The sequence below is a fragment of the Primulina eburnea genome, chromosome 6 (assembly GCF_022965805.1).
Source record: "Primulina eburnea isolate SZY01 chromosome 6, ASM2296580v1, whole genome shotgun sequence".
NCBI lineage: Eukaryota > Viridiplantae > Streptophyta > Magnoliopsida > Lamiales > Gesneriaceae > Primulina > Primulina eburnea.
Genome location: NC_133106.1, coordinates 26,225,253 through 26,242,493, shown reverse-complemented (window position 1 = coordinate 26,242,493; position 17,241 = coordinate 26,225,253). Strand labels below are relative to the sequence as shown.

At 36.1% G+C, this 17,241-nt stretch overlaps 2 protein-coding genes across 2 annotated transcripts; one reads left to right on the top strand and one right to left on the bottom strand.

Annotated features, from left to right (window-relative positions):
- Positions 1-154: 154 nt before the first annotated feature.
- LOC140833990 (uncharacterized) lies at positions 155-11,498 on the top strand. Its single transcript, XM_073198552.1, is given in 11 exon segments — positions 155-608; positions 8,644-8,729; positions 9,221-9,287; positions 9,781-9,923; positions 10,074-10,122; positions 10,209-10,346; positions 10,480-10,525; positions 10,528-10,559; positions 10,648-10,824; positions 11,036-11,122; positions 11,205-11,498. Coding segments are annotated over 11 exon segments (1,200 nt in total). The 5' UTR covers positions 155-296; the 3' UTR covers positions 11,268-11,498.
- A 43-nt stretch (positions 11,499-11,541) lies between these two features.
- Positions 11,542-17,076, bottom strand: LOC140833989 (uncharacterized). Its single transcript, XM_073198551.1, has 13 exons — positions 16,876-17,076; positions 16,725-16,779; positions 16,579-16,634; positions 16,156-16,259; positions 15,963-16,032; positions 13,696-13,765; positions 13,297-13,353; positions 13,126-13,193; positions 12,950-13,030; positions 12,740-12,817; positions 12,459-12,614; positions 12,061-12,213; positions 11,542-11,850 (listed from the first exon to the last, which is right to left on the bottom strand). The coding sequence occupies exons 1-13, from the start codon at positions 17,047-17,049 to the stop codon at positions 11,767-11,769; spliced, it is 1,206 nt and encodes a 401-aa protein (XP_073054652.1). The 5' UTR covers positions 17,050-17,076; the 3' UTR covers positions 11,542-11,766.
- Positions 17,077-17,241: the final 165 nt, after the last annotated feature.

The following is a 17,241-nucleotide window of genomic DNA, read 5'->3' as shown; positions in this document are numbered from 1 at the left end:
TTATCCCACTCTTAAAAATCATACCAAACATAATACAATTTTACGTTATATATTACATTTCTATCACAATCATTTTTTTTATCATTTATATGCTAATCATTAATTTATTTTATCCTCCAAATCAATCTTAGAAAAACCAAACGTAGAAGTTGAGATAGTTGCCTTTGGAGAAAATAAAGTGAAAATAAATGAGAGGAAGAGGATATGTAGTCTGACGAGAAATTTGAAGCCATTTCTTTGTAAATTCCGCCCTGTACTATATTATGCTCTAAAATAAATGCAAACTCTGCTTGCTAATGCATGCATTTCTCCACCACTGCCATCGATTCCCACTTGATCTCATTCGTTTCGGTCAGTCATCTCTATCCCCAATGACTTCCTCCATGGTTCTCCCTTCGATTTCTCTCAAGAAATGCGCTTTTGGAGGTCCCGAATCCTGCAGAAGCTACAGGCATCTGGGTTTCAAGAATGAGATTCAGAGGATTTCTCGGTTGAATTTGGGAAAATCAAGGGTTTTCATGAGCGTGGCGGTCGGATCTCAGACTGCTGTTGATGATGCGCTCTTCAGAGACTACAAGCCTTCTACTGCTTTCCTCTTTCCTGGTCAGGTATGTAAAGAAGTCGCATTTTATTAGCGGTTAGGAGTAGGGCTGTAATGGAATCGAATCGAGCTGAACTTTAATAAAATTTTAGTATTCGATTTATTCAAAGTTGGATTCGAAGATGGAACTTTCATTATTTTTTATTCGAATCCAATTTGAACAAAGCTCTAATTTGAGCTTTTTCGAACCGCCACTCTCTTAGGCGCCACTGCCTCCTCAACAGCCTCACGGGCCGCGGCCTAAATATTTCCATGCTCTTCTTCCAGCACTTCACAAAGCCATATCCGATAATTCACAAACAAGCAAATCTCAAACCCAAATCTGAGCCATGCCCAAGAAAGGATATGTTTGTTTTACCACCAGTTTTGAATGCCAGCTTGGAGTAACTGTTACACGTTGTGGAGGCTGGTGCAGATCTCGGCTAGAGAATGTCCGTGTTTCGCCTATTCAGTTGCCGGCAGAACCATGTCGGAGTGCCGTATTCTCGCACCTAATGCGCAACGAAAATTTTAAACTTTTAGTTTTGATGCTCCAAACTTTCTTTGAGGGTAGTATGAATTTAAACATCATAGAGTGTTTAGAATTATTACCATCATATATTTAACGCTGGATACAAACCAGTCCGGGTTTAATGCAGTTGGTCTTTCTTATGTATTTCTTCAAACGAACCTCCCGCTTTTGATATATCAAAAAATTAAGTTCACGATCGGAGACTTTGTTCTTTGTTTAGAATGCACTAAAAATCACAAACAATTTCTGCGTTGAGAAATAAGACACTCGAATTTCAGAAATCCGGAGTCGCTGCGGCGACAGCACTGTGGAACTATTTCAAGTGGCTGAGAGGTTGATTTTTGTGAGGAGAGGATTGTGTGTGTTTTATGTTGTGTGTAAAATTTATGTGTTATTAACCTTTGATAACATATTTATTTAAAATATACAAGTCCTATATCACTAGAATTCCTAATCTTAATGTTATTAGATTCTTAATTTCATTAATTAAAATTGTCCTATTATTATTATATCATGCATTAATCAACTTTTGATAATGCATGATATATTTATTTTACATAAACATCTTTATATCTCCATATAAAATATATGTGTACATATATTAATACATCTACACATGTACAAACACTATATGCATAGACACTTTAATTAAAATTAAATAACCATTATTTAATTTCTTTAATTAACTTATTAGTTAATTAGTTATAGACTCTTTTAGAATATTTCATGAGAATTTTGTACACATTACTAGTCACCACTTTTAATTTCATCATTTAATTAATAAATTCCAAATTCACTAAATAAATAACTGTGAACTCATTATAACCACAATCGACGATCTGACAACGGCTATGTATCAATGATAAAAAAACTTGTTCATATTATGAAAATTGAAAATTTTGAAGACTTTCAATGTTCATATTTGGCAGCTGTCAGTTTTGTGAACTCTTTTAAAAAAACAGGCATTTCCACTCTCCTTCCTCAATTAACAGTTAAGCTAACTTTCATTCTTCTATCTTATGGAACACTCATTGGATCATGGTAAAAGCGTCTAGTAGCATCGCTCCTTGATCCCCCTAGGTGTCACTGACAGTGCCTGCAAGAATCTTAAGTCATGATTAGCGTACAATACTGTCCCTTTAACTTATATATATCCCGATCGAATCTGCAACCATTGGTATATCGAGAGTTGCATATGAATTCGATAGCGATATGATGTATCTTTAAGTAATAATAGTAACATCGTATGTGCAATTAGAAAAACACCTTTGCCTAAAACACATTTCTTGCTCTGGCCAGAGACTCCTTGAACTGTTAACTCATCAGATCACACATGATATTTTCACCATTAGGCAAACTATGAATCCCCGACTACAATGAATTTACTCCTACATATTTCGAAAATACACTCAATCTCGCCACCTGATGACCTTTATAGGGTCAGTAAATGGATCAAATTGCATGCTATTACGTAGAACCTCTACATTGTACCGGGTCAAAGGACTAATGTTGTTCGACCATAACCGCGGACTATTCCACTCCACAAGTAATAATCACTTGGATAGTCCGAGGGAAAGTTGTTTAGTGAATCGTCAAATGATCACTCGTGTCAATGGACATCTCCATGCCTTTACCAATGAAATATGACACTTATATCACAGATGTTAGCCTCAAGATCAAGCGACATTTATCCTTGTTTAGAAGGCTGATTCGACTAGAAACTTATTTAGAATATGTGATGCACTTCCTAATTAGTTTTATGGTTTTACGTTGAGAGATATACCTCGTTCTACCTATTATATATTCAAGTACTTTATCTATGTAGCTTGCATTGGTATACAGATAAAGTAAATGTCATAATTAGATAAAATTGTAAAACATTATGAAAATAATGGTCGTTTTTACATAAAGTCAATAAAGCTCAAACCACAAGTTGGCTAGCTACGCACCTACTCTAACACCTTCGTCCTAGACCCAAGCGATGCGGTAGGAGGCAGTGATTCTCTGATGGGTTGGTGAGTAGGATACCTTATACTTAGATTCGTAAATATACACTTATTCTTCGATTTTAGCTTCAATCTACGATAATCAAAATCAAGGACTAAAAGAAGATGGTGATAGTTTAGGAGGAGGAGACGAGCTAAAGTTTTTGCAAAATTTGAAAAGTAAGGCAAGATGGTCTAGAGTGAGTTCAGTGAAGTTTAGTTTTGATCATTTAAAAGTTGACGTAGGTTTTTGTTAATTGACGATTTAGGGATTTTATGCACTTGAGATTTTAAATGTTAAATTAAGTTTTTGGTTATGGAAATGTTGAGTTAATTTAAATGGGATGTTCGAAATTTTATGTTTCAAAAAGAAAAAAATATTTCAGCAGGATTTTAAAGTTAAAAAGTAGTGGACGTTTCTACTTTTAAATAACATATTTAAATATTTTTTAAAAAAACAAATTTTAATCAGTTTTCAAATGTACTTCTTAGAATAGTTAGCTCTGATACCAATTGAAGGATCGGTTTTGACACCTTTGGAAGTGCTTCAAACACAATATTCTCCATAAGCCGCAATAGCTTGTGTTCTGAGAATGAATATACCGATGAATTAAATCGAGTTTGGTTTTCAAACCAAGCAGAAGACACTCGAAATAATCATTCGTTAAGAGAACTGAACAGTTTAAAGCTTTTAGCTTGTGTAAACTGAATAACTGGGCTTGTATCAGTTCAATAATGGAAGAACTGAACTGATATCAGTCAAACTGATCAATTCAGTTTTAAAACAATAGCTAAACAGTTAAAGACACAAGATATGTTTATGGATGTTTGGAGACTTTAACTGCTCATACGTCACCCCTTCTACCATTTCGGGTAGGATCCACTAGAAGACTTTGATTTATACAACACCTTTGACAAACCCACTCCAGAAGGGCAGTACCCAACTAGAACTCTTAGCACTCAAGATTGCAGGCAGCACCTGACAATCCGTATAATGTTTAACGTCTCTTATGCCAAGAATACAAACACAATGTTTAATGTTTTTGTGTGAAGACTCACTCAGCTAAACAATAAGCTCAACTCTCTGTATATGTGAGTGATTGTGTGTGAATGTGTGAGACTGATCTAATCAATACAACACGAATGTGTTCTCACACACTAGTATTTTGTTGTAGTTCCTCTCATTTCTTCGATGGTCTTGATCTGGTATCTATAGTTGCTTAGCTGACCGTGCATGAAGACTCAATAATAAAGTGCGTTGTATTTGCATGCGCTTCCATATTATATGTTTCTTCATTTTGACAACTGTTTTGGAAGCTTTCCTCTTTTAGCTCTGCTGCAATGTCCATTATTGTACTTTCGTCTGTGAAGTAGCTTGTAGCTTGTACCTTGTATATTCATGCTTAGCTGGATTCCATTTGATATTCTTGTTATGATATGCGAATTGATCAGTTACAACTGATGTTCTGAACTGGTATGGTGAACTCGAGTTTGGACTGATTTAGTTTTGACAATCAGTTGGCGTCTCGATAGCTTCATTTTTGGCTCAGGAACTGATCAGTTCAGGACGTGATTAGTTTCAGCTTTTCTGTGCACTAGATAAGCTTGTTAGAAACAAAATAACAAGTTTTGTTAACATCAAAATCAAGATTACAAACATAAAATGTTCCAACAAAGTGTAACGGCTTTATGCTCAGTTGATTTTACTGATAAACTTGCTTTGCACGATGTTCTTCATATTCCTATCTTTGATTCAAACTTACTTTCGATCTCCAAATTTACTATAGAACACCACTGAACAATCACATTTTCCCCTCTTTTTTACCTTTTTCAGGACCAATTGAGTGGGAGGATAATGGGGATTTGTAAGGAGTGAAATGGTTTGTATCATCTTGAGTCTCTCAATTTTCGTTCAAATGGTACTGTTTGTTCTTCTTCCTTGAGCAATTGTAACACCACTTCTTGTAATACTTTGTCTTCTGCTGCAAATGAAACTGACTGTAATGTTTGGCACAAAAGGCTTGGAGATATTTCTTTTTCACGAATGCAAATGCTACCTTTTTTCTCAAAAAACTTTGACTTTGTCTCATTGCCAAATCTGTCCACAATCTAAGCATACCAGGTTGCCATTCCCTTCTAAGAGTGTTTCAACTTCTACTACCCCTTTTCAATTACTTCTCATGGACATTTGGGGTCCATTCCATGCTCCTACACCATGGTGAGTATTTTCTCACTATCGTCAATGATTACACACGCATAACTTGGGTGTATCATATGCAGTCCAAACTTGGTGTTCTGCCAATGATCAAGAACTTTGCGATCCTTGTTAAAAATCAATTTTCAGTCCACATTAAAATCATTCACACTGGCATTGTGCTTGATTTTTTCAAATCAGAATGTACAGTGTTCTTCTCAACCTTAGGCATTCTTCATCAAAGTTCTTGTGCTTATACTGATATACTCCACAACAAAATGGGGTTGTGGAACGTAAGCATCTTCATATCTTGAATGTTGCCAGGTCCCTTGTGTTTCAAGCTCAGTTCCCAAAAGTATATTGGGGCGATTGCATTCTCACAGCTAGCTACTTAATCAAACGAACTCCTACTCCTCTATTATCAAATAAAACTGCTTTTGCAATGCTTTTTGGCCAACCTCCTGACAATCACCTTCTCATCATAGGCTGTCTTTGTTATGCTTCATTGTTGCCCAAGGTTGATCATTTCTCCACTCAGGCTACTGCTTGTGTCCTACTTGGTTATTCTCCTTCTCAAAAAGGATATCATCTTCTCGATCCCATCCACAAGCGCAGATTTGTCTCTCGAGATGTCACATTTCATGAAACCATCTTCCCTTTTTCCCTTACCCCTTCCCAATCTTCTGTATTTCTCCCTCCACCTTCTCAAAATATTTTTGATCCTCTACCAGCAAATATTCCATCCACAGGTTCATCTCCTCTAATTCCTGTGATCCCTCCGACTCAAATCCCCAGAAGGTCTCTTCGTAATCACTTGCCTCCCTCTTGGTCTCGAGTTTATATTTGTCCAACCATTTCTTTTCCCTTGGCCTCTACTTCTCATCCTTTATCAAATTTTATCACCTATTCCCATATGTCGACCCCCTACCAGGCCTTCTTAACCTTTATTTCAGCCATCAAGGAGCCTACAACTTACCAAGAGGCAGTAACTTATCCTAGTTGGAAATTAGCTATGCATCAAGAATTTGAGGCTTTAGAGGCCAACAAAACTTGGCAAATGGTTGACTTACCAGCTGGAAAGAAGGCTACAGGTAATAAGTGTGTTTACAAAGTGAAATACCATGCTGATGGCAGTCTAGATCGATTCAAGGCTAGGATAGTTGCTAAAGGTTATACACAGGCAGAAGATCTCGAGTATCATGACACATTTTCTTCTGTTGCTAAGATTGTTACCGTGATCAGCCTTCTTGGTGTTGCAGCTCTCAGATATTGGCCTTTCTTTCAAGTGGATGTCAATAATGCATTTTTGCAGGGGGAGTTGGATGAGGAAATTTATATGGTTCTTCCACAAGGATTTGGTATTCAGGGGGAGTCTAAGGCATGTCGATTACTCAAATCCTTGTATGGGCTAAAGCAAGCTTCACGCCAATGGAACAAAAAATTTGCTCACATTATCATGCTAGGTGGTTTTGAGCAATCTAAGCATGACCACTCCCTGTTTGTAAAAAGGGATGGGATATAAATCACATTGTCACTGGTTTATGTGCATGATATAGTAATCACAGGGAATAACATGGACTCCATAATAGCGTTGAAAGATCACTTACATTCTGTTATACGAGTTAAAGATTTGGGAACTTTGAAATTCTTTCTTGGCATTGAAGTGGCTCGATCCAAGTTAGGAATTTATCTAAACCAAAGGAAATAAGCATTGGCGGAGTTGTTAGAGGGAGCTGTATCAGGAGCAAGGCCGTGTGACACTCCAATGGAACAAAACATGAGACTAACTTCTAAAGAATATGATGTGAGTCTGGGAGAAGAAACTGTAAATGATGCCCTGCTTCCAGATGCTGGAGTGTATAGAAGATTAATTGGGAAGACTTATATACCTAACTATAACAAACCAGATTTTTGCTATGCTGTGCAGAATCTGAGCGAGTTTATGCATGCACCAAAACTCGCACATGGAAGCTGATTTTGAGATATTTGAAAGCTACACCATGGATGGGAATTTTACTGTCTTCTAAAGGTGCATTCAGTTTGGAAGCTTTTTGTGATTCAGATTGGGGAACTTGTCCCAGGTTCCGAAGATCTATCACAGGGTGTTGTTCTGATTTCATGGAGAAAAAGAAGCAAAGCACAGCGTCACGATCATCTGCGGAGGCGGAGTATAGAGCAATGGCCACCACAGTATGTGAGATAGTTTGGATTGTTGGAATCTTACAGGAAATGGGAATAGAGCTACTGGAGCCAGTAAATTTTTTTGTGATAATAGAGCTGCACTTCACATAACCACAAATCCAATCTATCACGAGCGTACCAAGCATATAGAGATAGATTGTCACTTGATAAGAGAAAAAAAATCAACAAAACTGGTGAAAACTTCGCACTCGCACAGGAGAGCAGCAGGCGGACATATTCACAAAAGCTTTGGGAAGAGCCAACATGGATATTTATTGAGCAAGCTTGGTGCGATAAATCTATACCAAGCTTGAGGGGGAGTGTAAAGAAGTTGCATTTTATAAGCGGTTTTTTTAGTTTGTAGTGGTTAGGAGGATAGAGATGTATATATGTGCTTCCTTTTCATTTTGTACAGACATTGCAGAATTGAATGAAAATTTTCCAGTCTTTATTTCTTGCTCTCTTTCAACAAGGTATGTTTTGATTACATTTTTGAACAATTTATATTTTTGGTGGATCGAGGTTGCCTATGGCATGGCACGTTATTGCGTTTTGCTTGGTTAATTTTTTTTTAAAGCCTCGTAAACTTTTTAGTGCTAATTGAATTGTATTATTACATATTTTTGTACAATTGATGTTTGATTATGTGCTGATCACGGATTAATGTGGAAGCTTTATATACTTTTTCAATGATTCTGATTGAATTGCCACTTTTATAGTGGATAAGGCAGAACAAGATATCATTTTTGTTTTACATATCTTATATTTTCCAAATTTGGATTTTGTTTCCTTGTAGAATGACTGGATAATAATGTTTAGCTTAGAAATCTCTTTTTTAAGTATGTGTTGTTTTTATCCAAGTCGACATAGGAAATGAAGTCCATCTTAGTTGCTGACAATTTGGAAATTTGCGCACTTTTATGATTTTTGATCATTTATTCGTAATTTATGAAAGAATTTGATTCAAATGGCGAAAAAGAATCAAAATGTTTCATCTCTTGGAAGAGTGAATTTTACGATTGTCAGGTTTTTAAATTTGGAAATGTGAAAGTATGATATTATTTTCTTGAATTTTGAACTCGGAGTCGACACCTAGTAAGATATAATAATTGATCGCATTGGCTGTAGACTGTATGACATGATTAATTGTATCTATATTTCATCTGTGAAGGGTGCACAAGCAGTTGGAATGGGTGTGGAGGCTCAAAAAGTGCCTGCTGCTGCTGAACTGTACAAAAGAGCAAATGATATTTTGGGGTATATCATACTTCTTGTTATGAACTCTTTTTAAAATTCAAATCCTGATGCTTTAAGAAAATATGAAATGTGGAGTATAAGAGCTCATAACTTCTGATAGTCCTGCATATCTTTAGGAAATCAAAGAATAAGACATCTGTTTAATCTTTCATTGTTTAACATCTTGAGCTCAATCTATTCTCTTTCTGAGAAATCTGCACTCATCATGAATTTCCATTTGTAGGAGATGTATAGGTGGTAATAATAGTGTGCCTTAAGACACAGCATTGATAGAACTCCCTTAATCAGCTCATGGAATAAATCTACACTCCCAGGCTGTTAGACTGTGGATTAATCCTTTCATTTATTTACATATAGGCTATAGCATTTCTTTTTAAAGCAAATATATATTTTTTTGATACATTTTAAAGCAAAATTCAATTGAATTGTAGTGAGGTGTTTTATATGTAGTTTTAATATGCATTTGTAATTAACTGTTATATCATGTCAAGGTTCGACATTTTAGATATTTGCATCAATGGACCAAAGGAAAAGCTTGACAGCACTGTTCTAAGCCAGGTATGCCTCCATTATGGGAATTGTCATGCTTTTCGTAAAACCCTATCATGCATTTTCAAAAAGTGCAACAAACAATAGAAAAGCTCTGTTAGTATGAAGTAACTATGGAAATATACTATAGTTTCCTACATATAAAATTCTAAATTTTAATCCAATTAAGTTGAGTTACTTTTGATCAGAAAATTACTGGAAAATGATGTCGTGAAACATTTGGTTTTAGTTATAAAAGTAAAATGGCATTTAATTAACACTTTTTGAAGAAATATTCTTATGCAGTATGATTTTTTCAAATTTAGTTGCATGATATAGTCCTATCTGATGTGATTCTTGAACCCCCTTCATTTAAACACAAACACCAGTCCACTTTTGTATGATCATAGACATTTTGCTTTGGAAATTCATCCTCATAATTATACCTGTCAAACTGCGGACATAATTCTGGTTATATAAAAGTTAAGTTATAATTGACTCTTTTTTTTATCCATTTGCTCAGCCAGCTATTTATGTCACAAGTTTAGCTGCAGTTGAGGTGCTCCGAGCTCGTGATGGTGGGCAGGAAATAATTGACTCTGTGGATGTGACATGCGGATTGAGTTTGGGAGAATACACTGCTCTTGCATTTGCTGGAGCTTACAGGTGAAATTTCTGAGGAATGTTATGTTAAAGCTCGAATTTGTGATGATTGCATTGTGGATACAGCCTTGGATTGGTTTTCATATACTTTATGGCAACATCGCAATAACTTATGATGAAGTTTGTTTCTGATGGTTTGTTTTCATGATGCAGCTTTGAGGATGGGCTGAAACTGGTTAAATTAAGGGGTGAAGCCATGCAGGTACTTCTAAAAATATCCCATTCATCTATATGTGAACAAATGTATTGAAGAACTCTCTGAAATGCCACTTCTTTTGCCATCTTCAGGATGCTTCTGATGCTGTTAAAGGTTCAATGGTTAGTATTGTTGGTCTAGACTCTGCGAAGGTGCAAGAGCTTTGTGATGCTGCCAATGAGGAAGTAGATGAAGCAAACAAAGTTAGAATCGCAAATTTCTTGTGTACTGTAAGTTGGAATCCACTTTTGGATCTCATCAGACTGCATATATTTGGCTATGCAATAATTTTAGACTGATACTTTCTTAATTTGATCCCGTGGAATGTATTACATGATTATTTAAGATGCATTGTCCTCATAGGGAAATTATGCTGTATCTGGAGGACTTAAAGGAATTGAAGCTGTGGAAGCAAAGCAAAATCATTCAAGGCTAGAATGGCGGTAAATTCTCTCTTAGTTACCTCGACATATTTTTCTTTAGATAATTTTAGTCTCTTAATGTCTGACCACATAAGTTTTCCTTTAACAGGTCCGATTAGCTGTAGCTGGTGCTTTCCACACTGGATTTATGGAACCAGCTGTATCAAGACTAGAAGCTGCTTTGGCATCTACAGAAATTCGCATTCCCAGAATACCAGTCATATCTAACGTTGATGCAGAACCACATGCAGATCCTGAAACAATAAAGAAAATACTTGCTCGTCAGGTAAACTGGCAACTTCAGAGATGAACCCACCCCTACTCAGTAAAAACAATTTTGTTTATTTTATTGATGAGTAGTGCAGTTTGTCCCTCGCCTCCCCACTCCTCACTGGTGCAAAAAATCTCAAATTGGTTTTTGCACCTATGGATATTGTTCTGTTGAGCCTAGGAGCTGGATTCTATCCGAATTATTCCTTTTTATTCTGCATCTTCAGGTGACTTCTCCTGTTCAATGGGAGACGACAATGAAGACTCTATTAAGCAGTGGATTGGCAAAGAGCTACGAATTAGGACCTGGAAAGGTACGAGTCATTACCATGAAGAATTTTGCTTAGTGCTAAAAAGCTCTTTGTTTCTTCTGAGACATTTGTTGATAATGATCAGGTTATAGCTGGTATCGTAAAAAGGATGGATAAAGGTGCTTCCATTGAGAATATCAATGCCTAATAGTGTACTGATGACTGATGTTAAATATTTTGGGCGTCTATGAACAATTTCTTGGCTGAAATGTGTTGGTCGAGCCTCATTTCTGCTTCTTTTTGAGTCTACAAGGTTGCTTCAATGTAGTTGTTTTAAGTTAATTTTGAGCCTGAGTTTTGTCAAGCCACAAAAAAGATTAGTTTGTAGTGACTTTGCTGCGGTCTTGGTTATCAGTGGATGAGCACTTGTTTGAGACCATCGTTTTACTTGATTGAACTATAAAGTTCACTGACAGTCGATGTATGGGAGAAATCTATATCCTATCGCAGAAATTTCGATGAAGCAAGAAATTTGACAATTCATCGTAAAAGGTTACAAATTGTAGTTACTTTCATTATTTGTGAAAATCCGTCTTTATAAAGATGGTAAAAATGATAATATGACCAAAAGAAAAAATTGCTACATTCGATCAGCAAGAACCACATCATGGCACTTGATCGAATGGTGAACCATTATGGAAATAATATCATGTACGCCCTCGTGTGCTAACGATTCCAGCAATGAGATTTCCTACTTCTTCGCTGCAATCCTCCTGCACATGATGCCCTGCCTGAAAAAACATCAGCAATGCAGCCTGGTTTTAATACGTGCATATTAAAAAATATTCCAATGCAATAAATTCCTTGATGATATGTTGAACATGATTAGTTAAAACTGTTCTTTATGAGATAATTTGCACGACTTAGTACTCAGCAGCAATGGATGATGATAGTTATTTCTTTTTTGAACGCAAATGAGTTGTTAGATAAGCTAAGATCACCGTAGGAAGTGTGATCAATCGATGTTTAGATTCATTGCAGAAATCTTCGACACCGTCATAGCTTAACCAGCGGTCTCTTTGACCCCAACAAATAGTAGTCTCAACTTTCCAATTTGCTCCCATGAGTATTTTTCTCATCTCTTCCACACAGCCCTGCCAAATAAATGAAAATAATGAAATTTCAGAAACTTAGAGTAAGTGGTTTAGGATAGGAAACGATATTCGAGCTAAAAAAATACATGGTTTTGTAACTCAACATGTATCTGCATTTCTTGTGAATTTACTTTAACCAACTATGAAAAACTACTATTCATTTAAAACTATTAGTAGGCACTTAAAACAGATAATGTTCAGATGTGATGCAACTATTAATTCCTCATCTTTACAGAAAGTAGTACCTTTAGTTCCTTCTTCATCGATCTACTAATTGCATTAAGAGCAAAACCGGCAGAACCGGAAGTGAGGTACGGTCTTCTGTAAACCATTGCGACTTCTTCCTTGATCTTGTAAGGACCACAGCTAGTCAGGGCTTTATCACTGGCTCTTAAAGGATCCTGATGTAGGTGAAATTCAAATCAATGGGGAGAAAACCAAAAAGTTAAGTGCTTAGAAGTGATGTGAAATAACGAAAGATAGTTGAGATCTACAAATTTGGTAGTGTAAAAGACACAATTTCCACCTGAGAAAAAATTTCCCCCAACAAAAAGTTGCTGAATATAGCCAACGTCGATGGAAGTTCGGCATGTTTTGCTGTCAGCTGTAGCAACAAGATTTAAACAAAATTTAGGCACATTTAATGCTCAACATAAAGGTAAATCTGGATCTGAGATAAAATATCAAAATGAGAGCGGAAAAAATATACGCATAATTGTGAAGTTCGCGAGCATACCGGAGGATTCAGGAGAATGACATTATCTAACTTTTCTTGATGATTGCTTGCATATTTGACCACAACCGGAGAGAAATATCCCTTTACAGAATATCATAAACCGAAATTATTATTCACCATCTCATGACACAAGGCAGAAAACTTTGATTTATTGAAAATAATTAAAACGCATGTACCTGGACAACAAGGGTAACCTTATCTTTCGAGAATTCATTGATAACAGACTCTAACGATGCCACATATTCTGAAAATCAGACGACAATTTCTGGTATTGAAAATATTCTTCTTTTTCCACAAAATTGGCATAACAACTTCATACACTATTATGCAGGGTAAGTGCATCATACCATCCAAAGTGTAGTCAAATCCGTATTTTGGTTGAGGTTTATCTGAAAATCCAAACCCTTAGGAAACAGAACTTCACAATGTTAGTTTAAACCACCAAATGACAGAGAATGCAACATGGGGATTATGAGTACATCAAACCACGAGCAAGATGTCATTATAGAAATTAGAAGAAAAATTCAAAGCCAGTCAAAAGTCCTAATCTTTTATCATAATACCAGCAATTTACTCAGGCACTGATAATTTTTCTCCACATAACTTTATTTCCATGAAACGTTTATATGTTTCATTAATGGAACAATGGAACAAAAAATAACTTCAAATATATAACAAAATCCTTCGGTCTGACCACAACCATGAGGTAACTACAAGTGTTATCAACAATAGTGGATAAATCTTACCTAGCCAATCAAAAGCAATAGCACGGTTAGTCTTTGAGAGTATAGGTAGAACATTGCGATAGGAATATGCCTAATAAAGAAAATGGAACAGCATTATTGCTCTATTCTCGTTACAGCAACGAAAAAACATAATGAAAATATTTCCCTATTTCTCATGTTAAATTGTGGGCAGTAGTTAATTGTCTGATAAACCATAGAAATTTATACTGGAAAAAAATGCAAGAAATTTTTTCGATAATTAACATCTTTCAAAGTGATACATGTGTCTTGAATTGTTATTTAGTCCTTGGACTAATCACGAACTCACATCGAGCACGGAAGTACGCTATTCATATTTTACTACTTTTCATTAACCTTGACTGGACCTGCGAACCATCTAACAATTTAGCATATTGGTCCTTTTCTTCATATTTCATCATATTCAGCACCTAACTCAAGGCCATTGCGAAGTACCAATCAAACTTGTCTATATGTTTAGCAAGTCTCATTTAGATCTGAATGAAATCAATAGCCCTGTTTTTCAGCGTAAAAAAAAACAAGTTTAGCAAGTCCCATTTGGATATGAAGACAGCACTCGCTTAAGTTTCTTTGCATATGACGAACTTAGCTTGTAAGTTACTGATGAGGTAGATTACAAGTCAATGTGGGGTGCTTGAAAAAATATCAAGGGAATGAACTTGAAATCTTCAAAATAGTATTATTTCAGTAGCTTATAAATTATTTTGGAGAAGAATCAAAGACCCACCAAACATCATTCAAAAGATCAAACAAAGTCCTGTATTTTGACAGAGTCGATGATTTATCCTAAGCTTTATTATCTTACAGCACAGCCATACTTCCCTAAAACTCCAATAAAATGTTCACATTTTCGAAATATACTTTTAAAACCATAAAAGAATAGTCATTGTTGTTGGTCCAACGTGCAGAATTTGAGATAATAAAACCCGAAAATAAAGAATAAACTGGACACCGATATTTACGTGGAAAACCCCTAAAAATTATTAGGGTAAAAAACACGGGCAAGATGAAAAGAATTCCACTATAATATTTTGTGGAAACACACACTCTCTTAATACAGGAGAACAAAACACCTCACAAATATTATAGAACTAAGCACTCAAATGCTTATAAGATAAGAGAAAACTCGAAGAAGGGATGATTTCAGAATGATGAGGGGAGCTCTATTTATAGAGCCCTTTGACCGTGTGAATACGCGTTAAAAACGCGTATTCATATTTCCACGAAATTGCCAACCCACGTTTTGTTGTCTGCTGCCTTTCTTGACTGGCCCCACCTTCTTTGAAAACTCTTGCCGACATTTCTCCCACTTGGAGATTTGATTCGCGTATCCACGCTTTTTTCTTCTACTACTTCCCGCACAAAGTGAAATTGTACTCCAATGTGTTTAGTCCTGGAATGAAAAGCTGGATTCCTTGCAATGTGCAAGGCACTCTGACTGTCACAAAATAAAGAAACATTTTCTTGTTTGTGCCCGATCTCCTCCAACAACCTTTCAATCCATATTGCCTCCTTGCAAGCTTGAGTAGCTGCCATATATTCTGCCTCTGTTGTAGATAACGCCACAACTGTCTGCAGCTTTGAAACCCAGCTTACTGCTCCTCCTGCAAGTGTAAACACATAACCAGGAGTAGATTTTCTGACCAAGCCAGTAAACACTAATAAGTTTGAGTGGTGTAGATCCTCAAGTGGTCTAGCGTAACGTAAGCAGCAGGGAATGACAAGATTGAAAAGATGTGTAGAGATGTGTTTGATTCTCAATCAAATATCCAAGTGGGAGAAATGTCGGCAAGAGTATTCAAAGAAGGTAGGGCCAGTCAAGAAAGGCAGCAGGCAGCAAAACGTGGGTTGGCAATTTCGTAGAATGAATACGCGTTTTTATAAGCGTATTCACACGGTCAAGTGGCTCTATAAATAAAGCTCCCCCATCATTTTGAAATCATCTCTTCTTCGAGTTTTCTATCATCTTATAAGCATTTGAGTGCTTAGTTCTATAATATTTGTGAGGTGTTTTATTCTCCTGTATTAAGAGAGTGTGCTCTCTTTGGAAACACAGTGAGTGAGTTGTATACCACAAAATATTATAGTAGAATTCTTTTCATCTTTCCCGTGGTTTTTACCCTAATATTTTTTAGAGGGTTTTCCACTGTAAATATCGGTGTCCAGTTTATTATTTATTTTCGGGTTTTATTATCTCAAATTCCGCACATAGGACTAACAGTTGCTACTGAAAGATCTTACATTCTTACTTGTGATGGGAAACCGTGAATTAAAACAATTGGAGGATTGCTAGGGCTTCCGCTTTCAACATAAAACCATCTATTAACCAAAATGAGCATGTTTCAATTGGCAATCCCTGCAAATAATGCATCCTCAATATCTGAAATCACAACTGGTAACTCTGTCGCCACCTCAAAAATCTGTAACCTTTACACTAATTACCTGAACAAATCAGATGAGGTCTGTGAAGAACTAGCCAAAGCAAGTCCGAAAATCGGTTCTTTGGCTTTCTCCCCACTGCCACCAGCAACTGAATGCGCTTTTACCTTCACGAATGAAAATTTTCAATTACCGAAAGAGAATAAGTTCAAATTCATCAAAATACTCGGATTTCAAATTTAAGAAAAGATATTTTTAGTACTTTTTGATCCGGGATTTCTGGTGAAGGAACAAAAAAAAAGGAATCATTTTAAAGAAATATTGACCTCATTTCACTTCAAGCAAAACAATCTTGGACCGATCAAAAAAGGCAAAACAATCTTGGCTCACAAGAGACTTACAATCAGATGTTTAAACTTAAATAACACAGAACATAGCATTCCTTCATATACACTGAAGGAACAAAGAGAAGATCAAGAAACGTACAATCTTCCCTTGCTCAAACCATTGGTCAGCAGGACTTGGTTCATCTGAATATTTACCTGTCCCAAACAAAGTAAACTTCAATTTACAGATTAACCCATAAATAAATGTCAAAACAAAGAAAATCTCCATGGATAAGAACTTGTAACCTCCACTAAAGGAAAACCCATCTCCCACTGAAGCTGGAGCATCCAACAAATAGCCCTACAACCAGTCAATTTTAGCAATGCGAAAAATAAAAACCACCAACGTTTTTAGATGAAATTTGGCGATTGTCTTAACATAAGGTGTACCAAATACCTCATCGGGATCACTCCCAGACTGGCAGCTTATGAGAAGCTGTTTCTTCGTTGGGAGGATTCTTGGAGTTGATTTGGTGAAGCTCCGCTTTTTGAGGATCGGGAGTGAAGCATAGGAGAAGCAGATGGCCATGGAAACGGATGGAACTTTTGTTGGTCGTGGTTGAATATCCATACCTATCTATATATAAATATAACCAACAAATACATTATATTATTTTTTATTAAAAAAAATTATTTTATTGGCAAGCAATGAATTTTTTAGTCGGAAGACCTAGCACTTAAATAATAACTAATATACCGATGCATGCAACACTATAATTAATTTGGTTTATATTTAAATGAATATCAAAAATATAATCGTAAG

What these genes read in the sequence shown, in the direction of transcription:
- LOC140833989 (XM_073198551.1), bottom strand. Translation starts at nt 17,049, where the DNA reads ATGGATATTCAACCACGACCAACAAAAGTTCCATCCGTTTCCATGGCC. An exon ending in TTCACGGTTTCCCATCACAA is followed by an intron (nt 13,766 to 15,962) that starts GTAAGAATGTAA and finishes TTTCTTTATTAG; the next exon opens with GCATATTCCTATCGCAATGT. An exon ending in GATTGATCACACTTCCTACG is followed by an intron (nt 11,851 to 12,060) that starts GTGATCTTAGCT and finishes ATGTTTTTTCAG; the next exon opens with GCAGGGCATCATGTGCAGGA.